At 52.1% G+C, this 24,598-nt stretch overlaps 1 protein-coding gene across 7 annotated transcripts in view; it reads right to left on the bottom strand.

The window, feature by feature from the left end:
• Nucleotides 1–283: 283 nt before the first annotated feature.
• Nucleotides 284–24,598, bottom strand: part of KIAA0513 (KIAA0513 ortholog) — a 67,331-nt gene continuing 43,016 nt past the window's right edge. For 5 of the 7 annotated variants that reach the window (XM_019635169.1, XM_019635176.1, XM_019635182.1 and 2 more), the window contains exons 2-13: nucleotides 24,039–24,524; nucleotides 21,814–21,913; nucleotides 20,870–20,943; nucleotides 17,573–17,643; nucleotides 15,593–15,800; nucleotides 14,729–14,769; nucleotides 14,144–14,222; nucleotides 12,154–12,231; nucleotides 10,903–10,932; nucleotides 7,691–7,771; nucleotides 7,088–7,182; nucleotides 284–6,005 (exon numbers count right to left, since the gene is read on the bottom strand). In XM_019635169.1, the coding sequence (XP_019490714.1) occupies nucleotides 5,956–6,005; nucleotides 7,088–7,182; nucleotides 7,691–7,771; nucleotides 10,903–10,932; nucleotides 12,154–12,231; nucleotides 14,144–14,222; nucleotides 14,729–14,769; nucleotides 15,593–15,800; nucleotides 17,573–17,643; nucleotides 20,870–20,943; nucleotides 21,814–21,913; nucleotides 24,039–24,367 (1,236 nt within the window). In that variant the 5' untranslated portion in view covers nucleotides 24,368–24,524 and the 3' untranslated portion in view covers nucleotides 284–5,955. Of the gene's footprint in view, nucleotides 6,006–7,087; nucleotides 7,183–7,690; nucleotides 7,772–10,902; nucleotides 10,933–12,153; nucleotides 12,232–14,139; nucleotides 14,223–14,728; nucleotides 14,770–15,592; nucleotides 15,801–17,572; nucleotides 17,644–20,869; nucleotides 20,944–21,813; nucleotides 21,914–24,038; nucleotides 24,525–24,598 lie in introns of those variants that run through there. The other 2 variants (XM_019635191.1, XM_019635192.1) reach the window with 2 other exon arrangements.

Below are 24,598 nucleotides of genomic sequence, written 5' to 3'. Positions count from 1 at the left end.
GGGGGCCACTCCATTCACTAAGACAGACCCCCAAACGCCAAAACCGACAATTCTGGGCTCCCTGTCATTCCGAGGAATGCTCCCTTTCTTAGCATTTCCCATGAAACACGCACACACATCTGGACAAGACCCCAACACTCATCCTAAATGATGAAAACGTTGACCCCAGGAAAAAAAAATGTTTTCTTCTGCAAAGCCACTGATGTCACCGAGAAGATTGCAAATTCTGTAAAGTCCCCATGGATATGTGAACACAATAATTAAAGAGACTGAATTTTTTTTCTTTAAAGATAATTTATTTCAGTTTTCCACCTTCTGACAACCTGAAGTGCGATATATAGACACACACACACACACACATATATATATATTTTTTTTTCTTCACAGGAAACAGCATGAATTTAGCACTGTTCTGAGATCCTCAACCTTGAAACTTTCTCAACCTTAAAATATAGTTTGCAGAACATCACCAGGTGGGACACAAAATTGCATAACTGAGACACAAAAAACGACCTGCACCACTGAACTCTACTTTTGGGCTACGAAAGGTGATGTCTGCATGTGGCAAGGCCAAGTTCAGGTCTGAGACAAACTGGGGTGACAGGGAAAACAGAATGCACACATGTACCCCAGTAGAAGCCACAGTTTATGACAAAGGCAGCTGACTGACCATGTTCTAGCACATTTACATATTTTAAGGGGATCTATGTCTACTGTTTGGATGTCCTCGTGTTCAAACATTTGGCTTGTCTTTCTGAAGGCGCCCACCGGAAGTGCTAGCCCCAGGCCTGCTCCCGACCTTGTGGGCAGGAGAACCTGAACCTCGCTGTCGCCAGCAGAGGAAAGCGATCAGGACCCCATCTGTGTCAGAGCCTTGGGGTGCAGACGGTGCCTGGTGAGCAATCCTCTTTCTCTTTTTAGAAGCACAGTGCCCAGGGCCAAGGAGAGAATAGACACAGGTTCCCCCCCCCTCCATGCCAGGACTGACCCACAGGTCAAAGGGGGTTTGCCAGTTAGGAGTCTAGTTAAAGTGCAAACATGGCTCAGGGAGCTCCAGGTGTGTGTGTAGGGGGTGGGGGGGGCCCAGTCTGACTTTGCCTTGCCAAAGCCTGGAGTCTGCAGGTTAAGCCAGGATCTGGGTTCTCCCCCATGGCACAGATGTCCTGTGGGAGGGAGCTGTGTATGAAAGTGATGGGAAGATGGGCAGACCTAGGCCATCCTGATTCTCTCCTGGAAATGATGAGTTTCCCTCTTTCCAATAGTAACCAAGGCCCAGGGACTGGGAGCACTGCCCCACTTGAATCCTGGGGACCAGCTAGGGCTGGGGTTCCACTCCCCAGCTCTCTACTCGTCTTCCTGCTCAGAGCTCAGACAGACTGGCCAACTTGGGGACACAGGCTAACATCAGGAGATGCACAGAACAAAGCAGGCTGCCCCCCCCCCGCGAGGTGTCCCTTCCATCCCCCCTGAGGAGTACAAGACACAGGGGCCCAGGGAGGGCAAGGGAGACCAGGCCCAGGATGAGCCCCCCCCCCCGCCCTGGTGAGCCTGCCTTGGTCTTAGCATTGAGTGTATCCGCCAAATGTGAACCATCTGGAAATGATTCATCCATTTGTTCTCTGGAGAACCAACATATTTCTATTCCCGGCCACGTGGCAACAAGGATGTACATGCTGGGACGTATGGCTGTGTGGCCTGAGTAAACCCCTGTTCCCGCGTGGGGTCTGAACACTGCCCAGTAGTCAATTAGGGGCACTTTTAGCCAATATGACTTCCCTTTACCGTGCAACTCGGCTGAAAGCTTTTCAAGTAAAACCCATCCTTGAGAATCATAAAAAGGAATAACTGATTTATAGGAAAGCAGAGTGAGACAGCTGAATCATAAGAGCAATGGTTAAGAAAAACTAAAAAGCTGGGTGGTGGCAGGAGTGGGGGGCAGCGAGAATAACCCTCAGAGCTGAGGGAATGTAGGGACCCCCACCCAGCAGCTTCGTCTACAGTTGAGGAAGATGAGAGAACAGCCTAGCCTGAAACCCCTGGGATGGGCGCGGCGGGAGGGGCTCACTGCTCCCCTCTCCAGAGGCCGGGGCTGGGCCTCGAGCACTCCTGCCTTCCCAAGTCCCTATCATTGTGGGCAAAGGGCTGAGCACAGGTGTCTGAAGTTTTAGGGAATTGGTAATCAAGCTGACCGAACCACGGGTCTAGCTGGAGCCTCCCCAATTCAAATGCCAAAGGTTAGGGTGCTGTCCCACCCAGGCCTGCAGTTTGCGGCCCTGACTTCCGGGTACAGTCATCCGGATTAGACGAAACCTCTTACAAACTCCTCTGTGGAGGGAACACTGTACCTTTCACATCAGGAGACTGAAATACCAGGGGTCCCGGGTGATAAATTAATCCGCATAAAATGGTCCCGGAAGAGCATACCCTAAGCTGTTGCCTTCTCCCCACGACAGTGAACCCCACTGTCTCACTGAGTGTGGAGAGGTGAGAACAGGATTCTGGGGCGGTGCCCCTGAGTCTCACCCTGGCTTCTGCCCTAAACTCACCGTCGAATCGCTGGGTTAACCTGAACACCCCTGGTTCTCATTTGAGTACAAAATTCAGGAAGTGGACTCTTTCTAGTCCTCCTTTTGGTCGTTTTAGAGCTCCTTAGCCCACTTTTTTTTGTTTTGGTCTTTTGGCAATAGGAAAATCAAAGTCTACTCCATTTCACTGTACAAATAGCTTACAATATCACACGCTGGCTCTCCGGCCTGTGGTTCCACGCACACACATTCATGCACACACAGCAGGTGCTATCTGAGTATCAACACGGCCCCTCGTCCATCCATCAATATTGCTAAAATGATAACGAAGGCTAAAAACACACCAGGCCGTGTCTCCGCCTCATCCTGTTTTCTGAGCGGGGAACTCTGGACTTGAGAGAGTTAGCAGTCTTTGGGCTCATTATGGTTCACATCGCCCTGAGGGACTGAAAGCAGAACATCTGAAGTGACACTGCTACTGACAGGCCTTCAAAGCTCCCGGCTTGGGACCCTCCACCTGCTGGGACTGGAAACTCTCTTCTTGGACACGATCTGATGCTTCCCGCACTGAGTGTAAGGTTCCTGAGTTCATAGGAAGGGCTACCAGAGCTACCAAAGCGTCCTGTGTGTGCCCTGGGGTCACACAGCTGCTCCACATGCTGGCACCTCTGAGAGCGTGTCCTGTGTTTGCTCTGGCCAGGCCCCGGAGGGAAGAAACAATGTCCCAGGGAGGAGAGAGGGAATGTCAGTGAGGCCAGCTGCCAGCCCCCTTCCAGGGACGCTGCGTTCCTCCAGGTGACACTGGCCAGAGGCACGCTAAGGTGAAATGCTTAGCCCAAGGCAGATGCCAACAGGAGACAGGGCAGCCTGCGATCCGCCCAGGCACTGGTCACACCTAGGCGGGCCCACTGACTCTCCACTGTCCCCTTGTGGAGCTGAACACAACAGCCAGCGCCTCTGGGGGTCAGACTTACTCCACTCTGAGGAGCTGGATGTATGAGAACAAGGAGCGAGAGGGGAAAAAACAAAGCAACCCTTGCTTCCACCTTCAACTGCTATCTCAAGAGGCCTATATATATATAAAAAAAAAATTTTAAAAAAGGGTCTCCAGATCATTTGTGAAGTTAAAGTGCTTGAAAAAGCCCAAAGAAGTGGAAGGTGTGCTTCCTTCCAAAGCCTGTGTGCCCCTGCCCCTGCCCACCAGCACCCCTGGGAAGTCTCCAAACCCACTTTTCTTCCTCTGGAAATCAGACTGAATCAAAACTTCTACACACAAAAAAATCTTATATATGCAAGGAGAAATCTTTTGGGCACCTTGAAGTCTTAACGCATTTCAACTAGCTACTAAGAAATGACGACGAAAGCCAACGAGAGCAAGCTCAACGGAGGGGCTGTACGGGAGCCCCGCGAGGAAGGGCCTTGAACAAGCTGCTCGGTGTGGCCCCGGTGTCACAGAGGGGGAAAGCGAGCACGGCACATCCAGGGGTCATGGTTGAACACTTAAAGATGCATTATCTGAAGGAGGCATGGGAGGGGGGCGTGGCCACAGACCCATCAATTTGCATTCAGGAGAGACATGCACCATCTTTGGGGCCCAACAGTGGGGTTGGGGGCACACTATCCAGCCTGTGTGACCGGCCCTGGCATGCAGTAAGCAAATTGGCAACACAGTTGTGCTCCGTTTATAGTGACATCACCAAAAAGGCTGACGTCTCTCTCTCACACACACACACACACACACACACACACACACACACACAGCCATCAAAAAACAAGCCGGGTTTCTGCAGGCCCCTCCCCAGCTCTTTGGGCCGGCAACAGCTCACACCACACACTCAGACGGCACCACGTTTCACGGCGCCTCTCTTATGATTACCCAGATGTGCATTCCACGGCTCAACCAACACCTGCTCTTCTCTGGAACACTCCAGGGAGGCATTCCAGCAGGGAACCCTTCCGAGCACTGGCTGGGTAAATGACTACCAGGTATGTATTCGCTACGCTCAAGGAGAAACAGTAATGTAATGCGATTGTGAGTCGGAGGAGGTAGTAGGGAAAACAGGATGGGCGAGTGAAGGGAGAACTGAGAGAGCCCCACAGGCCAATTTCAAGGTCAGTGCCCAAAGGCGATGGGCAGGAGGCAGAGGAAACCAGGCCGAAATATTCCCACCAGAGGAGCCAGCATGCTGGATGCTTGAGGGGCTCAGACATCAATGCCCTCAGGCGGGTCTGCCGTGCCTGGTACAAACCCAGGGAGAAGAGCCAGGCTTCCCAGGCACCGGAAGTGAGAGGAGGGGGTAGGTGCAGAGTCTGCAGGGAAGAGCTCAAAGGGCATGGGCTGCGGAAGGTAAAGCCACCTTCCTGAAGCTTCCAGGGGGTGGAGGGTCCAGTACTCTGAAGTCACTCCACTAAAGAGCCAAGTACAACCGCCACGAGAAGCCACCTGGGCCCAGCCGTCTGTAACACCGACACGGATTTTTCTGTCTTCTTTGAAATAAAGAGAAGCACTGTTTGCTTTTAGAAAGGGTGGTTGTCTTGCAGCTACTGAAGAAGCTTTTCTTTTCTGTGCTGCTTCCTGGGGCAGACAGCCCGACGTTACTCCCAGGGAGTGAGAGGTGGGACTTTTTCTGCTTCAGAAGGAAGCTGTCAGCTGATTAGGAACATTTCAGGCGGTCTGACACGGACACCTCCATGCTGGTGTAACTCTGATACAGTGATATCTCCAGGGCACTCCACACCCTGTGGCCAGGCCTTCTGCCAACAGGAAGGAATGCCCTCGGTGCCAGTCTCTCTCCCTCCCTAAAAGAGGAGGCATCTCTCTCCTCCTCAGCGTTCCTGTGACTCTATCTAGTTCCTGTCACATGGAGGGGGGAGCCAGGAAAAAGCCAGTCCCAGTCATGGACCAACACTGAGAAGGCCCACTGCTCCCTCTGCACACAGCCGCTCAGCAAGGACCCCGATGGTGGGGGTCTGCCCCGTCCCAAGCCTGAAGCAAAAGGCTCTAAGTCATCACCCATGACTGCCCCGTGTCATTGGTGTGTGTCCTTAGCTACAGTCCCACAAGCACCCCACCCTCTCCTGCAGGAGGCTGCAGGCAGACCCTGCCCTGTGCCCACCCTGGCCCTAGCCTTCTTCTTCCTCCTCCCTCAGTCCTATGTCACAGCCTGACACTTGGGGATATGAACAGTCATCTTGTAATCCCAGGGACACTTTGGCACGTGGATAGGGGAGCAGACACAGGCAGGGAGGAGGCGGGGAGAATGGGCAACCGGAGTCTTTTAACTGCTAGTTCTTGGGCAGCATGGAGAGGCTCTAGGTGCTGCCGATGTCATGCAGGGTCATCGGGCGGGGTGACAGCCAGGCGCCGGCCCAGAAGAGTGGCGCGCACCCTCAATATTCCTAAGGGGTGCCTTGGGCGCCCCCCGGCGGCCTACTCAGTGGCCATCTGTTCAATGTGGTCACTCAGCAGCTTGTATTGCTCTGCAAGAGAGAACAACGTTATTTCGTGGGAGAAAGATGGCGGCGTGGACAGGCAGGTCCTGCTCTTCTCACTGGGGCGGTGACAAATCAGAACTTCATCAGGAACAGTGAGCGCAGGTTTCTGAAGGTGTGTGATGACACAGAGCCCTCGGCCACCAGCACGCTGCATGTCGGGAAGTGGGCTCCTTGGAATGAGGAGCCTCTTCTCATGGGAATGATGCTACGGAGGGTGGCCCCACAGGCCCTCCCAGAAGGCCCAGTACGGGCAGATAAACTGTGTCACGGGAGCCAGGCCCGGGTCCTGTGGACTGCACAGGGGCCACATGGCAGGAAAGGGGGCAGTGTTCTTGCCCTTGGCTAGCGTGGTGGGGCTGGTGACAATATCTGAGAACATCTGGAAGTGCCGCTAACACTCTCCTGCCTCTTGAGGCCATTCCTTTGCGGCTCCTTTAATTTGGTGCAGGATGAAGTTTTTTGGGTTTTTTTTTTTTTAAGAATACTGGTCAATCCAAATCTACATTTAAACGGAAAGCTTTGGAGGTCATGAGGAAGAACTGTTTGTAGCAGCTGGGGTGATGCATGAAGGTGGACCCTCATGTAGCTTAGGGAAGCTGACATCGGCAAGAGATGCCCTTTTGTTCCAGAAGTCAGAAATCAGAAAAAACCTCAAGACCCTCTCTCCACCCAACATACCACCCCCGTACCTCATGGCAGTGTGTTTCAAGAAACAAAGGGAGGCCACACTTAGAAGGCCACTTAGAAGGAGGGGGCAATCTGTGGCCAGAGTTGGACCATTTTCAAGTTCACAGTCTGGGCACCACATTACATTTTTACCTCTGGCCCTGACGAGCTCCCCCCAGCCCCTGGCAAACTCTGCCTAGCAGAAATGGATTTCCAAAAGGAATGAGAAACGCCCTGTGTATGTAAGTAGACAGAAACAGAGGAGGGGTGACCCGGCCAGATAGCTTCGCACCGTATTTCTCCTTAAAACAGGGACAAGCCTTTCATCAGGGCGGGGAAGTCCAGCTTGCGGAGCATTTGTGGCTAACGTGCAGCCCTCCCCGCCCCTGGCCGTAACTCACCTTCGTCCAGGTTGCCAATCACGGCCTGCTTTTTCAGGAAGTCATTGCACAGCTTCTTGTTCAGACCAAACGCCAGCATGTTGTGAGTGAACGTGCTGGAGGGAAAAACACCCGTGAGCGCGCACCCCTCCTGCCTTCCTGGGGAGAAGGCACTGGGACCAGGGCCCTTCTCTCTGGGAGGCCCAACATGCAGGCAATAGTCAGACAAAAGTAAAACCAAACGATGTCCCTGCCTCAGCCGGCCAGCAACACTCCCTGTGGCACTGCCCGCCCCAGATGTGTGGATAGGATGAATTAGGAACTTCAATCCAGGTCAAACGTAACAAATCCTATGCTTTTGAGCTGCCGAAGACCACACAGCTGTACTGACATTGTGTCACGGATGTGCGACATTGTGAGGGGTGGCGCTCCCCTCACGGAGCCCCCAGGTAGAAGTATCTCAGCCTGGGGTCCCCTCCTCACCGAGTCTGGGTGTCAGTGTCGGCGCCTCACTCTGCCCTGCCTTCTCATTCCATGGGTGACTCGGTGTGCGGAGAGGCACGGGTTAGGCTCCCAACGCGTCCCCCTCTCTCTAGGTCATGAGGGACCCCCCAGTGCTCTTACCCCAGTTGCCCGAAGGTGATGTTTTCGTTGAACCGCAGGCTGTCATCACGCTCCTCCTGGGTCATGTGGCACCACTTCTCCCTGTAAGCACAGGAGGTGACCGGAGAGGGTGTTGAGGGTGCCGCTGCACCCCCAGCCACTCACCCCTCCCCCGCCCTGACCTACAGGTGTCGGCGACACCCAACGGTGGCCTCCCTAATGTAGGAGCTGCTCCCTTTGCTTTTACACAAAGTCTGCCAGAGTTCTGACACTCTGCCTGAGGGGCCCAAAATACAGACTTATTTATAAATGTCATCCTTCCTGAGATGAGAAGATCTAAATGCTCATAAGCTTTCTACTGGGCCGGGATGACGTGTGCTTAGTGGTTGCCTAGAACATTCTCTAGGAGACAAGAACGCCATCCCCCATGTGCTTCCCTGCATTCAAGGATGGGAAGTCATGGCCCCATTTTAAGCAGAGAGACCTGCAGAGGAAAGAACCCAGCCAGCTTCCTGCGGAGCGCGGGCGTCCAGACCCTGGCGAGACAGCTCTCAGACTGGAGCTATGTCTCCAGGCCTCACTGGCTGTGGTGGCTCTACCTTGCCAGTGAGGGGACGGCTCGCTGCGGGAGGCAGAGCCCACAGGCTCTCTCGCTGGGAGGCCCAGGGAGCAGAGAGGCTGCAAGGCTTCTGCCGCCCACACGGTCCGGTCAGGCAGCCTTGGCTCTGCAGAGTCACTTTCGTCCCCTTGGTTTCCTCACAGACGACGCTGGCTCTCCACACCCCTCCCAGAGTGCGTGGACCAGACCCCCAGTTTTCCCCACAGGGAACAGTGACCTGGGCCCACCGGGAAGATAGCACAAAGCCTCTAACACAAAGTGCGAAAGCCCAATGAGAAAGGAACTCGGTCTGTGTGTGGCTTCACGGGTGGGACCCCGAGAAAGAAACTGCCTGCCCATTCTCTGGGGAGGAACACGAGCGAGCACAGGGTTTGGGGACAGGAGGCTATTCTTTTGAGTGATGTTAATTCAGTGTCCCTCCGTGACAGCCCTCTCCCCTTCCCCTCGTGGCAGAGCACCCATGTCCCAAGTGGACGGGGGACTGTCCCGCTCCCGCCCTCCTCCACCACTGGTGTCCCCCTGGGGTAAACAATGCAACATGTCTGTCTGAGAAGTGTGCTACCTGCAGGAGATGCGGACCGTGAGGAGAGCTCATTTTAACCTATTTCCCCTTAAAAATTCAACTCTGGATGATGAGCCTGACTAAAACAAGGTTAAGAGAAAGATCAAAGAAAAGGGAGAGGAGGAGGCAGTATGAGGGACGAGGGGTCAGGATAATGGAGAAGCCAGAGGAAGAGAAACAGAACCAAGAACATCAACACTTCTCTCCACCCTCCAGGCCCAGGGAGGCCGCTGTTGCTGCCGCAGCTCAGCAGGAGGCCATTAAGGGCCTGACAGAGGCAAGGGGAGGTGCGGCTCCAGTCTCCTCAGGCTGATGCCAGGACACCCATGAAGATACCCAGGATATGCTTCCAGGGACTATGCTAATCCCATCCCCTTTTCCTTCCCATCCTCTTTCCCGCAATGGTCATGCTTAGGACGGTCCAGGCATAGATCCCCACATCACCACCAGGCCCGCCGTGTACAGTTGTGCAGGCTGCAGACTGCACAACCCCAGATCACGTGGGAATGGTTCTCTTGGAATCATGCAGCACAGCAGCCCTGACCTCCATTCCTCCTGACTCAGACAAAGAGGTGATTCTTTTTCGTGGCTAGAGGTAGAACTGGGACCTTTAATCTGATCTCCAAAGAAAGAGGTGGAAGGTCATTAGCAAGCAGCAGATTGGGTGACGCTACAATCAAAGCAATTCCTTTACACTGAATGGAACACCCAATACCAGCTGAGGTCTAATTCTGCACGAAAGGCGGGACATATATCCAGATGGCTGCAGTGGGAAGTGGGATGTGACCAACAGCCTGCAGAGTGTGGGAAGCTCTGCAATGAAGCCATGTCCGCCTCTGAGAACAGAGAGGACACCAATGGCATTGTCAGCAGGGTTTGCCAAAGAGGAAGAATAATGTTGGTGGCATGGGGATTCCCTGGACTCCGAGCCAACCACCCTCTCTCCGCCCCCAATCTCGAAGCAACACTTGCCCTTCTTCAAGGTGAGGCCTGGGGCATGTCTGGGTGTCCCAGGGGTCAGTTCCAAGATGTGCATGGTCAGACCACATCTGCTCCGGTGAGGCCTCTGAGGCCCACAGGCTGGCCTCCACTTGCAAGCTCAGCACCCGCCGGCTGGGAGGCCACAATGCTCCCACCCTCTTGGGCCTCGGCTGTGGTGCTAAGAAGCATTGCTCTGGGAAGGCTGGTTAATCACACTCACCCAGAGATACTGTGGGAACTCCGGGGCTTTCTATTAAAGAAGATATATGTTATGCCTAAATGCTTCTTTTAGAGCCATAATAAGGCTGCATAAGAAACAAGATTTCTCATAAAACAGGAAGCACTAAAAATATATCACTGATTACAGGAAACATGCTTTGGGAAATCTCCATGGGGGAAAAAAAATCACTGTATCAGAAACGATATTTTGAATAGGTCTATAACTCCAAAAATATATTATAAAAGAGGTCTAACAAATACAAAGTTCAAACAATTTGAGTCAGACCCCACTGTGGGCTTGCAGAAAACAGCCTCGTTCTAGGCTTTTATCTTCAGGGGACCCCCTCACATACACAGGCTCCCCATCAGGCTGGAAAGAGAGAGCAGCTGTCCATTCTCTGTGACGCCTCAAATCTGTTACGGTGGGCGAGGGTCTGGCAGACCCCTGCACACCTCCGAGCATGTGACCACAAAGACACAGATCCTTTGTACCCACCCATGACTTCCAAGCTGGGGTTCTGAGTGTGACACAAGTGGAGCCGTGGGTGTGGCTTCAAGGTCTGCCTGGAAGGGGCCGGTAGAAAGCTCAGTTCCCTCAAAATCGGAGCCGACCTTCTGGACTTCACTGCTCTCTCCTCTCTCAACTCCCACCGGGCCTTCTGGGAGGTCTTGGGGTGCCTTATTTGCTTCCTGTCTACTTTGGGGTGCTCTGTCCTTGGCAAGCTCTCACCCGGCACCAGCCTGTCCCAGCGCTGAGTGGCACCCGTGTCGGGGCTCTGCCCGCCCCCCCTGAGGTGGCCCTGGAAGGAACCCCCAGCACTGTAACATGAGCAAAGTCACGTGGACACACACCTCTTCTTCTCCTCCTCTCCAGCATCCACTCTGGAGCGGCAGCAGAAACAGGGCAACAGAGGAACATGTCAGAGTCATGCAAGATATGTGAATGGAAAAAGAGAACAAGCGCAGGAAGGAAGGTTATTACAGGCAGAAACGGAGAAGGACAGAGAGAGGCAGGCTACTCGAGGTAAATCTGTTTCCTAGGAGTCTGAGAGCTAAGTGACAGGAGGAGCCCATTCACCTACAAGCATCTCAGCACTGCCTTCCCTTTTCGATTCCTGGCAGAGCGTAGAGTTCTCTCTCTTGAGTCCTCGGGAAGAGTGTCAGTGTCCCCACCATGTGCACCCTCTGCCTCCCCAGAAAATGCAGCCATCTTGCCCCCCTTAGGGTTTAGCTGCCCCCCCCCACCCCAACAGATACATTTCACCTAAGATTCCCCCACGTGCTGGTGGACTGAAGTCTTAAACAGCAGGCTCTGCTCTCTCTCCTGCCCAGGACAAAGGGGTCTCCCCAGTGTTAGAGAAGAGGGGGCTCAGTTTGTTAATGAGGAGAGGTTCAGGGGTTTCACAGACCCAGGACTGGCGGAGCCAATCAGAGGGCCCAGGACTGGGAGGGCTGCTATCTGTCCTGCCCGGCGCTGTGTGCTGCAGGAGGCAACCTTAGCTCGCTGTGGCCAGAGAGAGAACCGAGCACCAGCCCCACCACGTCAGTGCCAACCCCTCACAGCCGCCACGTGCTCTGCAAAAGGGTTCACCCAAGGGGTCTTCTGAAGCGGCCAGGCTACCCTCAGCGAAGCTGGAGCCGTCTGTTCAGGCTGCAGACCAGAGGAGTCAATTGAAAGCAGCAATAGCATTTCCCCGGATGTTAGAGCAAAGTCTGGGGGTGGCAGCCAGCTCTGTGCCCCAGGATCCTGGGGCAGCGGCTCGTGCTCAAGATTCTGGCTTCTTACAGCGAAGAGGGAGAGTGGGTCTGAAGGGGTCCTGATGGTTTCATTCAGTGGGAGTCGGCATTTCTTAGGAGGGTCAGGCCAAGTCATGCCAGAGCCCCAGGGCGAGAAGCGCTCATGCAAGCTGAGGACCCCCACCCGCCCATGAAACTGGACGCCCCGGACCCTTCAGGCAGCTTGCAGGGCGCTGGCCAGACGGGGTTGAAGGAGAAACACAGACGCATGGACTCAGCCGTTCCGCTCTCCTCTTCAGAACCGGGAAGAGAAAGATCTCCTGGGTCCTCTTTCCCGAAGAAAGCAGGCCCGGACTTTGCTCCTACCTGGTGGTGGGGGACCGCTTTCTCCTCTCACAGTGGACAGCATCGAAAAAGGCCGCATTCCAGAACCTCAGCGTATGCCTGCGAGACAGAGACATGCGTCGGTTCTCCCTCCCTAAGCGGGGTGGGGGAGGCAGCTCTCGGCCCCCAGTGAGGGGTGAGGAGGCGGAGCTTCCTGCCACGTCTGGACAAGCTGCCAACAGCCTCAGGGAGGCATCGCTGAGAGAAGTAGCATGTGCCTCTGTCCTCAGTTCGGTGCCTCCCTGGGCTTCCTGGGCAAGGATCTCGAGCTTGTCTGCTCTTCTCTCCGGGGGGGGGGGGGGGGGGGACATAATGGCTGAGGTGCAGGCAGAAAGGTGAGAGGCGGAGCTGGGTAACCCTGGATTCTTCAGGGCAAAGCTGAAGCTGCCATAGGAGGGATGCAGGCGGAGGCAATTTCCTGCTTCGCCATCTCCCCACGGAAGCTCCCAAGAGAAAGAAAGCTGGGGATTCAAGGAGATCTGCTTCTCCAGAACAAGAGCTAGGAACATAAACGGGAACCTGGCGTGTGCAGAGGGCAAACATGTTTATAGGGACATACAGTGCGAAACATGCCTCTTAAAGATCAGGGGTCGGCAAACTGCCGATTGGGTGGGTGGGCCTCATCCAGCCACTGCCTGTTTGTGTCAATCAAGGTTTATGGGCACACAGCCCCGCCCATTCATTGACATAGTGTCTAATAGCAGAGTTGAGTGCATGCCTGCAAAGCCTAACATATTCACCACCTGGCCCTTTCGGGTTGTCATCCTGTTGCAGATGATAAGACAGCCCCCAAATCAAGGCCCAGAGTGGCCCTGGACGGGTTTGACGGGCTGGTCGGCTTTCCCTTCGGCTGCCTTCTCCTTGAACCTGGCCCACTCAGGTGGAGCCTCTGCACAGAGGTTCCTGGACAACTGCAGCTCGGCCCTCCCTGGCCTCATACCTACCACGGCCCTTCCTTTGTTGTGGCCAAGTTCTCCCAGGGCTAGACTGTGATCTTGGAGGGAGGGGCCCGTCTGACACCCTCTGGGTTCCAAGTGCTAGTACACTGCCTCCTATGACTAAATAAAATAGGGTGATGGAGAGGCTTTGGAGGGATTACAGCAGCACAAGTGGCCATCCACAAAGCAGGACTTCCCCTGTCCACTGGCCTCACCCGTTAACCAGGACCTTCCTATAAATGAAATAGCTGTATGGGGCTATAATTCACATAAACCATAACATTTCGCTCTTCAAGTGTACAACTCAGTGGGTTTTAGTATATTCACAGAATTGTGCAACCATCACCACTATCTATTTCCAAAACACTCTCATCACCCCATAAAGAAACCCTGTACATTCGCAGTCACTCGTCATTCCCCATTTCCCCCAGCCCCTGGCAACCACTAAGCTACTCTGTCTCCAGGGATTTGGCGATCCTGAACATTTTACATCAATGGAATCAAACACTATGTGGTCTTTGTGGTCTGGCTTCCTTCACGTAGCAAAATGTGTTCCAGGCTCACACATGCTGGAGCACGTGTCGGTGCCTCCTTCCTTTACATGGCTGGATGATAGATAGTCCATGGTGGGGATAGATCCCATTTTGTGATGAATCCATACATCACATGTCCATGCAGATAGACACTCAGGTTGTTCCCGCCTTTTGGCTAATTAGGAATAACACTATTATGAACATATGTGCACACATTTTTACTTCAGTATTCATTTTCAATTCTTGTGAGTACCTTCGTAGAATTGAAGTGCTATGTCATAGGGTAATTCTACATTGAACCTTCTGAGGAACTGCCAGGCTGTTTTCCGAAGTGGCTGCCCCGGCAGTGTACGAGGGTTCCAATTTCCCCACATCCTCACCAGCCCTGGGCTATCGTTCATCGGTCTTAGTTTGGCTATCCTAGTGGGCGTACGTGACCTTCATTTCTCATGGAGACCAAGTGCAGGGACGGCTGCCCCACCGGTACAAGGGCGGCCTTACCAGATGGGCTGCTGATTCAGGTGCGTGTACAGGTAGATCTTTTCTCCCTTCCTTTCCTCTTCTGGGCTGCACACAGTCACTGCGGGAAGGGGGGAAAGACTGAACGTGGCTCTGGCTGCACCCACATGTTGGCAAACCCCATGGGGACACTCCTGGCAGCCACCGCGTCTGCCCAAAGTCCATAGAAATGCACTGTTGAAATCGCACGACAGCTTGTCTCCTGCCCATGGGCAGTAATGACGCTCCTCACACCGGGCAATGAGGACCCCTTCTGACGGAAGGTGGGGGGGCGTCCCTGAAAGGCTCCTGTACCCCTGGCAACACTTCTCTTAACTTCCCTGGGATAAGGAGCTTAGTTCCTGCATCCTCTCCCCAGAGAAGGGGCTCCTCCATGGAAATTCAGTAAGAAAACAGACTGGAGCTGAGACACACTGGTGAGTCACCCACGGCAGCATCTTATGCTACAGAGGCAGTAGAGCCCCAGGACGGTGATGGACCTGCTTGCTGGAGCTGCTCATTAAGGTGGTGGCTTAAGACCCCCGAGGGGACCTGGGTTACTGGGACTGGAGAGCTGGGCGGACTCACCTGTCTTCTGCTGCTTGTCCTTGGGCTTGCTCTCATCCTCCCTGCAGAAGAGAAACCACAGCAGTGACCATATGACCCCCACGGTCGCTCAAAGAAGCCAGTTTACGTTGCTGAAACGGGATTCAGTCTCATAATCAATGTGTACATTTAATGTGGCTTCCTCTAAAACATTTCCATTAAACCAATGCTACATTTGTCAATTGCCGGTCTTTTAGAATTCAGGCTTCTCGGTGCCGTTTTCTCTGGACCAGAAGAGGCATAAAGTCAGGTCACCCGGTTGTAACCAAGCCATCGGAGGCAACGGCAGGGACCCCAGGGTAGTTGGCACAGGCAGTGGGTCCAGGGCTCTCTTTTTGATGCGTCCCCTTTCTCTGTGGAAATGTGAGCTTCTACACGCCTGTGATAGGGTTCCTGAATTTCTGTGGGAGAACCGCTGTCTTGGGAACAGCGGTTTCTTCTGAGTCGACCTCATTCCTTTAACACAAGCTCTCGCCACAGTTAGAGAAAGGAGAAGGGAGGGTTTGTCATTTCCCTCCTGCCAACTGACAAGTTACATATGCTCCTCATCCGTTCTAGAAAACATGGACCCACGGGGGACATCCCCGCATGTCAGCTAATGAAATGGCATTTGGAAACCCTAGAAAACTCGGGGCGGGCGGGGCAGGGAGTCAAGCTGGGCCAGCAGCTGTGCTTCTCAGGAGCGGCTCTGGGGCCCCCGCAGTTCACCAAGGGCAGACAGATCCTTCCATTACCAGGCCAGTGCCGCCTCATCACTTTGGGCTTAATGGGGCCTCTGTGGGTTATCACACCTGTGTGCCTGCCCTCTGCACAGACACACCGGGATGCACATTAGGTGACACTCACTCATTTTTCCTGACCAGAGGTCCCTTGAGCTTGGTCTCCAGCCCCCCGAAGAAGCCCTTGACATTCTCTGTCTTGGCCGACGTGTTCTTCAGCAGCCGCTCAGCAATGTCCTTCTTCTCGGCTAACCAGCTGTTGGCGGACTTCAAGTAGGAGTCGATGCTCCCTGCGGGCTTCTCCTTCGATTCTGAGGGGAACAGGTGCGGTTTACCTAGAGACAGCGGGGAAAGAGGGCAGGAGTAAGAACTGTACTGTGCGGCAGCACCAACAGAGGGTGGAAAGGAACTCCTGTTCGCTGCTGGAGCCACTCTGGGGTGGTGGGGATCCCTCCTTCTGCAATTGCCAGACACGGCAGCAAGAAGCCAAAGGCTCAGAGGCGCCCAGAAGACCGGGGCCTGGCACCTTCTCTCTCAGGGCAGTCACTAAGCACTGATTGGGTACAAGAAGTCATCCAGATGCCACAAGGGGCTACAGAAGAAACACGTAAGGATCCAGCCCCAAAGAAGCACACAGTCCAGAAAGCAGGTGAGCAATGCACACACAGAGCAAGAGCATAAGATAGAAAGCAATAACGTGGTCGTGAGGCCAAGGGCAACAGGACAATAGAAGAGTCCTTCCTCGTGGTTGGGAGGAGGCATGCAGATTCTGGACAGGCTTGATGGCACCTGAAACAGGACGAGGGAGACGGCAGGAGGAGGGTATCCTGGGAGAAGGAGGTATGTGAGTGGAGGCAACACAAAGAATGCCTCTTTCTAAGCACAGTGTGTTGACCTTCAGGCCAAGACGCACCTTACAGGCCAAGGCCTCCCTTACAGGCTAAGGTGCCTTCTACAAGCCAAGGAGCCCCCTATAGGCCAAGGCACCCTTTACAGGTCAGAGGGCCTCCTGCAAGCCAAGGTGCCCCTACAGGTCAAGTCACCCCCTTACAGGTCAAGGTACCCCCTACAGGTCACAGGTGCCCCCCGCAGGCAAGACATCCCCTACAGGTAAAAGGACTCTCTACAGGTCAAGCTGCTCGGTGTCTCCTACTAATTTAAGCTGCTCTGTGCACAGATCTGACCCAGACAAGCAGTGTCTAGCTGTTCTTTGAGGAGGAGCCACAGGTTGGATGAGGGGTTCCCATCTGACCCAAAGTCAGCCAATGAATGGCCTGGCATCACGGGCCTGCCCAGTGGTGGCCTGGCCAAGCTAAGGCAGTCAGACCAGCTATCGCCAACAGAACAGAGGAGCGTGGAGAAGATGGGCTGCTGGGAGCGAGGAAAGGATGAAGCCACGTTGCAGAGAACAGGGATACACCACAGGAGCGAACCCGTGGGTCATGAGGGAGGGTAGAAAGGGAGGCCGGTGGCAGCACTGCCCTGACCCAGCTCTACTTCATGGGCAGGCCCCCAGCAACCTTCTTCTTACAGTGGCCTGAATGAGACTGTTGTAGCAGCTTAACATAGGAGCCCTCAAACTCCAATGCACCGGAAAGTTCCAAAGGAATGAGTCAGAATAGCTGTCAGAGCCTCGGTGTAAAGAACAATGTGCACTCTTCACTAAGGCATCTCCAGCCCATCCTGGGGAACGCTTTCCAGCCTAAGATCTAGACTGTTTCCTCTTATCTCCCTTCAACAGCCAACCTGGTGTCACATTTTGCTAAAACCTAAAACTGGTGTCCTCACATCCAGCAAGTCCTGTGTCTACCATGAAATGTCCTGTAGAATGTGTTTATTTTCTCACTTCCTAACAGCTGGGTAGTTTCCTTAGTACCATGGACAATGTCTTGACCCACGATATAGACCACGTGGGTCTTCTCCTCCTGTCGTAGTGATCTCACTCCTTGCTCGTCCCCTCCTAACATCAGATTCCATTGTTTCTTGGAAGTCTCATAGTTTTTTTGCCTTAACTGGGAAGACATCCTCATCTGATGCCATGTCAGAAGTTGACAAGTCTTGAGTCTCCAAGTTTGCCCTCCCCATGAGCCATACCCCGGTGTCTTACCAATGTGGTAGTAAGTGAAGCACATGGTCATGAGGTTCTTGGCAGGTCCAAAGTCGTCCATCTGATGACACCTGAAATGAAAAGCAAGGTTGGCTGGCTAAAGAAATGTTCAACCTAATTTTCTCATTGCCAGTTCATGAAACAAGACCAAAATACTTTATGAACATGTCTAAATTAACACCTCACTCCCCAGAGGCTACATAGGAGAAGCAACAAAAAAAATTCCCCTTGGTCCAATTAAGTGAACTACCCACAGGCACATGGTGAGGACTGGGTCTGACTGTGGGCAGGAAGGAATTCACATCTGGCAGCCTGGCCTCTTTCATTTTCAAGGTGAAATGGCCAAGGCCCAGGAAGCTGGACCCTGCACCCAGGAGCAGCGCCAGGACTGGAGGTCAGGCCTCAGGTCTCAGGTCAAAGCCAGTGGCCCTCCAGCCCCTGCTTCTCAGGAATTAGTGAGTTGGATTATATACCCCAGTCAATGGTGGTCTGACTTGAACAGCATCAGAATAACATTGAGGGCACGGGGAGATGTGGATTACTGGGCCCACCTCCAGGGTCTGGGGTTTAGAGTGTCTGGGGTGGGGCCTGAGATTGTGCGTTTCTAAGAAGCTCCCTTGTGAAGCTGATGTTCTGACACTCCTGGCCCAGGGATGGCACTTGAGAAGCACTGGGAATATGGACACCTACCCACCCTAGGTCCCTTGCTGAAAATCAAATTATCGCATACTTGAATGTTTCATATACTAAAAAAATGTTCTACAAATGTAGAGATTTATCCTGATGATGTTATAGCATACTTACTATATTGAGATCATGAGATACACATAGATCCATTCAACTTAACCAAAAAATAATAATAATAATAATAAAGAGGGAAAAACTTCAAAAAGAAGGGCTTGTCTGTCACTAGAAATTTGTGCTGTTATTGTTGCAAAAGCTACCATGATGCCCACGGCAGCACTGTGAATCAGAGAAGAAAATGAAGAGGGATAACCTACAGGCCATCAACAGGGCATGAGTTGAATAAATTATGGTATGTTGATATATTAGAATACCACACAGCCATTACAAATGCAGAACTGTATGTAAATGTAATGCCTTCTTTATTATTATTAAATTTAAAAAAAAATTTTTTGGGGGGTAACAGTGTTTTTCTAGGACCAATCAGCTCCAAGTCAAGTAGTTGTTTCAATCTAGTTGTGGAGGGCGTGGGAATCGAGCTGGCAACCTTGGTGTTATGAGCACTGCGCTCTAACCAACTGAGCTAACAGGCCGCCCCTGCAATGCATTTTTTGAAAAAAATATATATTTGCTGATGTGTGCATCATTAGCAGTGGTGTTTGTTAGGAGATGGATCCAAATCGAGAGAAGAGGGTGTGTGAAAAGGCTTTCCTTTTCATTTCAGGCTTCTGTACCTTTGTATCCTGTTCTCTTTTGTACTTTTCTTTCATATTTAGTTTTTAACCTTGGAGAAATACTACTTGAAAACAAAAGTCAGCAGAAATGATCTAGACAGTAGATTAGGGCCATTTTTGTTTATCTTTTAATAGAAAGATAGTCTAATACTTTAAAGAACTGAACTACTAATAAAAGGCTAAATAAAAGTAAACACTGAAGATACTAATTAACTAAAAATGATAAAACTCATATATTTTAAAAATTAATAAATATTTCAAAATAGTATAAGGTTTCTTTTCTTTTTGCAAGCATACAAAAATATACAAAAGGTGCTCCAAAAAATGAAAAATGTATGCACATTTTAAGAAAGGAAAACTGTATTAAAATTGTAATACTCAATATATACCAATAATAAAAGATGAACACAAGTCATGTTTGACTTCTGCAATTACAAGAGGTGCTCAAAGTGATTACCATCAGCGTCCAGACACTTATGATTATGGTGAACTACTGCTTGAGCAATGTTGACCAGTGTCCACTTGTATACATTTTTTTTTGGCCACCCCCGGTATATGCTCACAGACAAAGTAATGGGAAGGTTTTGTGTTTGGGCAGGGTTAGAACTTGAATTTAATTTCCCCCCAATTTTATTTATTTAAGGAAAAATTCAAAGAAAAATTAAGAATTAGGTAAGTATGTGGGACAGGCACAATCTACACACACTATGAGTTCATGAAAATTCCCACAGATGCAAATGTCTGGAAGTTTAAGTGTACTCAGTGCCCGAGCGCATGCGACATACAAGACAACCTGGGGGCTGCTTTACACGAGCCCCCAATGTGCTCCCAGCTGAGGGCGGGGGCACCCCCAGATTCACCCCATTGGGAGTATATCCTGAACTTGGGATATTCTGAGCAAGTGCAGGACAAACAGATTCTCTGCCCTTTTTGGTCACTTTCCTCTAGTACATGCCCCATGTTTGTGGCGGGATACAAAAGGTGAGGAGACATCAAGACACAGGGGAATTAAGATTGAAGAGAAGAGCTACATTTATGTTGGGAGAAGAAGAGGAGGAGCAAAATGGACACGGGGACAGGGGGAGGTGGCCACGGTATAAGCCACGGGACAGGGGCCTGCTTTGAGGCCACACTGAGTGATTGCCAGATCAGGACTTCCTTCCTCTGCCCCTTCCTTCCCTACCCACAAGCTGCCCCCCTCTACCTGGATCTAAAGCCACTGCTTGGCTTCCCCTAAGCAGAGATACGTCCCCTAGATTCATAATTTGGAAGGCATGTTGCCCGCTCTGATGCCAAGCCCGAGATGTCTGAAGCGGGTCTGGCAGTGCTAGAGCCACAGGGCCTCAGCAGGAGAGCACCATGTGTCCCATGGCCCGCCTCACACAGCTACACAGAAGCCGAGAGGGGCCCCTCCCACCACCCCACACTGTCTACGAATGCCTGTGTGATAAAAGGCTCCAGCAGTGCCAAATTCGTACTCAGGGCAGGCTATGTCATCCAATCCTATCATTAAGTGGGCGGTTACCTAGTTTAAAGCACTTCACAACAGGAAATCAAGAAAACTCCAGATCTCTGCTGGAGGAGGGTAAGGCCAACAAGTATAATCACAGCCTGTCCTGAGGCTCCAAGTGGAGGAATTTACTCCCACCCAGCTGCGGTCCTCTAATCGCTACTTCCAGGTAGGACCGCTTGCTAATAACTGCCTCCCATGAGATGCTGGTCACCACGACGTCTCCTTGTAGCTGATGCTGGCTGTGTCCCAGCAACTTCGAGCCGATGACTTGTGCAGCTGTTACTCACACCTTGGTTGCTAAGGGGCAGGGCAGGGAGGGAGGACAAGCTCCACAGGACAAAAGCTTTGAGCAACAGCATTACTTACTCGAACAGGACCACAGCAAAAGACTGCACCAGGCGGTAGAAGGTCGGCTCGGAGACACACTTGGAATTGCAGCGCTGTCCAGGAAGAGGACAGACATGTCATCGGGGTGACCAGGTGGCAGCTCAGAGAGGCTGTGGGCTAACCGTGCTGAGCATCTCTCTATGCAGCTGGGATGTGAGCCCAGGACCGTAACAGCCTCCCCTGCTCTTCAGAAACCAGGACCCCAGCAGAGTGCTGGCACCCAGCACTCGACTGACCGTCACTTGGCAGAGCATGAGCGGACAGTTTCCTGCATTTCCTTATGAGATTTTAAAAACTAGGAACTTCACACACTCACCCACACACGGAAAAGGACAGAGGGGAAGGACAAAACCCCCAAATGACAACACTGGCTATTTCTGGATTGTAGGCTGATGAGTAGTTTTTCTGTTTTTGCGTATCTGCATTTTCTCATTTTTCTTTGAAGAATACATTGTGATAAAAATACTGTAAGAACTAAGAACTTAAGTCATTTTATAGAAAAAAAAAGAGCCTACTGGATACTTACAAAGCTTAATTCCTCTCTGAACTTACATGGCTGTCATTGTCTTGAATAGATTATGTTACAAACACTGACTATGGAGTGTTATTTAATAAAAATATGCATGGACACACAGCCCACATGTTTGCCTTTTAAAAAATAGCTTTTATGGAATTTCATGTGGTGGAGAAGCCAGTGTGCTCACTCATTCCTTTCCAGTGGGGCATCCAAATGAGCTAGCTATTTCTCACTTCCCACTGTCCATTTTAATAGGCCTTTTCAGAACATCTTTAGATAAGTGGGTTTGTTTTGTGTTGTTTTCTGTTGGGTCATTTCCCTTGACTCTTTTCTCCAGAGTGGAGGAATTAAAGAGACAGTTAGGATGGCACACATCACCAATCTCCTCCCCGTCACCTGCCCTCACCTGGGCGCTCACGTATCGAGCAAACCACTCCCGGCCTTTCCCACTTTCACTGCTGCAGTACTCTCCAAACTTGGCTTTCTCCTCCTGGTCCAAGTCCTCCCTGAGAAAAAGAGCAGAGGGAAAAACAACTTTCAATCCTCTGGAACAAAAATGGTTACAGTAGAGGGAAGAGGAAAGGGGAGAGGGGGGAACTAATAGGTATTGCACCCCAGCCAAGTACTGAGCCTGACTTACATCAGCCCATTTCACCCTCCCGGCAACCCCACGAGAAATAAAAATAATGGTGTTATTTCTATTTCAAAGATGAGGAGATAAGCTGGAAGGATCCGACACAGCTGGGGAGCTGCGAATCGGAGCTCAGTCTAGACTTTCCAGCTCTACAGCCCATGTTCCTGCCCCCTTGTCCTCCCACCTCCAGTGAAGTCGGGGCACTGACCAGGGTGACAAAACCCGACCCTGACCCTCTGAGGTCTTGGTTCTCCAGCTCACCTGACTCCCACTAATCTTCGGTTCCGAAGTCTGCATGGATCCTCCCACTGAATTCAAGAATTCCTAATGTGCTCAGTCTCAGCAGGACACGTGGGTCTGAGGCCACCTCCCACCAATCGGAAGGAGAAAGTGGCTGCTTATTCCTCTGAGCTTGTGAAAAGCCCATCTGCTCACCTCAGTCCTGCTCTATGAGTGAGGGGTGGAGACCAAGGGACCCCAGGGGGTCACTATGTCCACTCAAGCCATTTTTGATCACTCTTGGTGTGGAGGGCTGCTACTCTACCCCAAATTTAATGGCAACAAAAATGAAGCAGGGGCTGAAGATCAATTGGCTTATGCAATTATTCATTTATTTAAGGTTCTGTAGAAAACATCTTGGACTCATTTATCCCTAAATACCAACATCAGAGGAAACATGAGGATTTGCCAGCCATTTGCAGTGATTTTTGGAGTGCTCTTGAAAACTTAGATGTTCACGTTCCATACTGCTGGCAGGCTGCTGCAAATATAGACCGGCCTTCCTGGCAAACTAGCAAGCTTCTGGGCTCTCTCCCCTTTTACATTAACTGGATGTGCTCAGAGAAAACTGGCTAATTTCTGTGTTAAACCAAACAAGTAGGAAGTCACAGCTACTGCTCTCCTAAACGGCATTCAAAATCAAACATAAACGCATTTTTGGATAGTCGAATACTTGGATTATCATTGAATTTGTTTCTCCCTTTTTTAACTTCATAGAAAATTGAGGCACACCTGAAAAAGACAGACACCAACCTTGCCCGTTTTCAAACGAGGGCCCTAAATTATGATGGAAAATAATGTACTCCGCAGAGTGCCAACAGGCAGAAATTCGTATAGCTTTCATGAAACTGGAAAACTTCCCCTTCGTCCAGAGCTCCTCAGATTGCAATGGGTGTGTGAACAGTCTAGGGACCTTGTTAAAAGGCAGATTCAGACGCAGTGGGGCTGCGAGGGGCCTCGAGACTCCGCATGTCTAACAAGCGCCCCCTGATGCTGATGCTTTGGGTCCCCTGAACCCTGAGTGTGTTCTGTGAATGATGCAAGACCGCCCATCCCAACTGACGCCCATAAATTTCGGTTTGTTTGCCTCCCCTCGCCTCTGGTTGAGATATTAACACGAGGGCAAGAGAGCTGGAAGCCTATCCACAGATTCTCCGCCCTGTGTCTCGTCTGCGTTCCAACCCCCACTTCCTCTTCCTGCTGCTCCCAATGCCAGTGCTCCTTACTCGCCCTTTCAAGAACCACAACAGAACAAACAAGAAGAGGTGAGAGCAAGGCTCCCCATTTGAGCAGCGGCTTAAGGCTCAGCTGCCCATGAGCATCACAAGGAGCGCGGGTCACTGAAACACGTTTGTCTTACTTAGATGGCCCCTAAACTTAATCTCAGATAATAATGGCGGCCCTCTAGCCAAGTACGGCTCTGATGTGGAATGCCAACAGGGAGCTACCCTGGAAGTGCTCAGATACTGGGAAAGCAAAACAGGCATCCTCTGGGATTCAGCCATGATGAGGTGAGGCTGCCAGTGGAGTGGTCAAAGCAGTGGGTGGGAGGGGAGAAGGGGTGAAATTCTCCAACTGGTCCTATCTGTAGCCCGGGCTGGGGTTGCAAACCACCACGGAGGCCCATCACAGGCTGGTGAGGGACTGGGAGCCCTGGCCTCAGGTGACACCCCGCTCAGGGCCAGAGCCGAGAGAGCAGAGAGGCCCCGGGGGCTTACCCTCCGGAGAAGATCTTCTCCACGTAGCTGCGCATGAACCCCCTGAGCTCCAGGGCCTCCTCATCCTTGGCTGACTCGGTGCTCTGGTTGGAAGAGAAGGACTCGTTGGAGGAGGAACGGCGGTACTGGTCCCAGGACGGGTGTGAGGGCGACTCGCCCATGTCGTTCTCGCTGTCCGCCGACTCTGTGGTCTCACTCTCCGATGCACCGTCACCCTGGGAGCTGTCCCCATCCTGCAGCTTTGGCGGCAGCCCCTCCAGGGGCGAGGAGGCGGATGGCTCGGTTTCGAAGTCAATCAGCGAGCCCACAGGGACCTCCGGGGCCTCCATGGCTTGGGTGGGCTGCTGAGAAGGACGCCAGGCGGGGGCTGGCGGAGTGGATTCCCAGGAGTGTCAGTGGGAGCCCGCCAATTACATGCGAGTTGCTTGGCAGTGGTTGGCCATCAGGAATGAGTCCGCTGGGGCAGCTCACGTGGCCCTAAGGCATCTAGGAGAGAAGCACATAAGCTGATCAGCAGGGGAGCGGCCGCTCCTTGTGTAAGGGGAACCCAGCGCTGAGAA

The sequence above is a fragment of the Hipposideros armiger genome, unplaced genomic scaffold, assembly GCF_001890085.2.
Source record: "Hipposideros armiger isolate ML-2016 unplaced genomic scaffold, ASM189008v1 scaffold_19, whole genome shotgun sequence".
NCBI lineage: Eukaryota > Metazoa > Chordata > Mammalia > Chiroptera > Hipposideridae > Hipposideros > Hipposideros armiger.
Note: the sequence above shows the minus strand (reverse complement) of the source record. Positions and strands in the feature narration are given on the sequence as shown.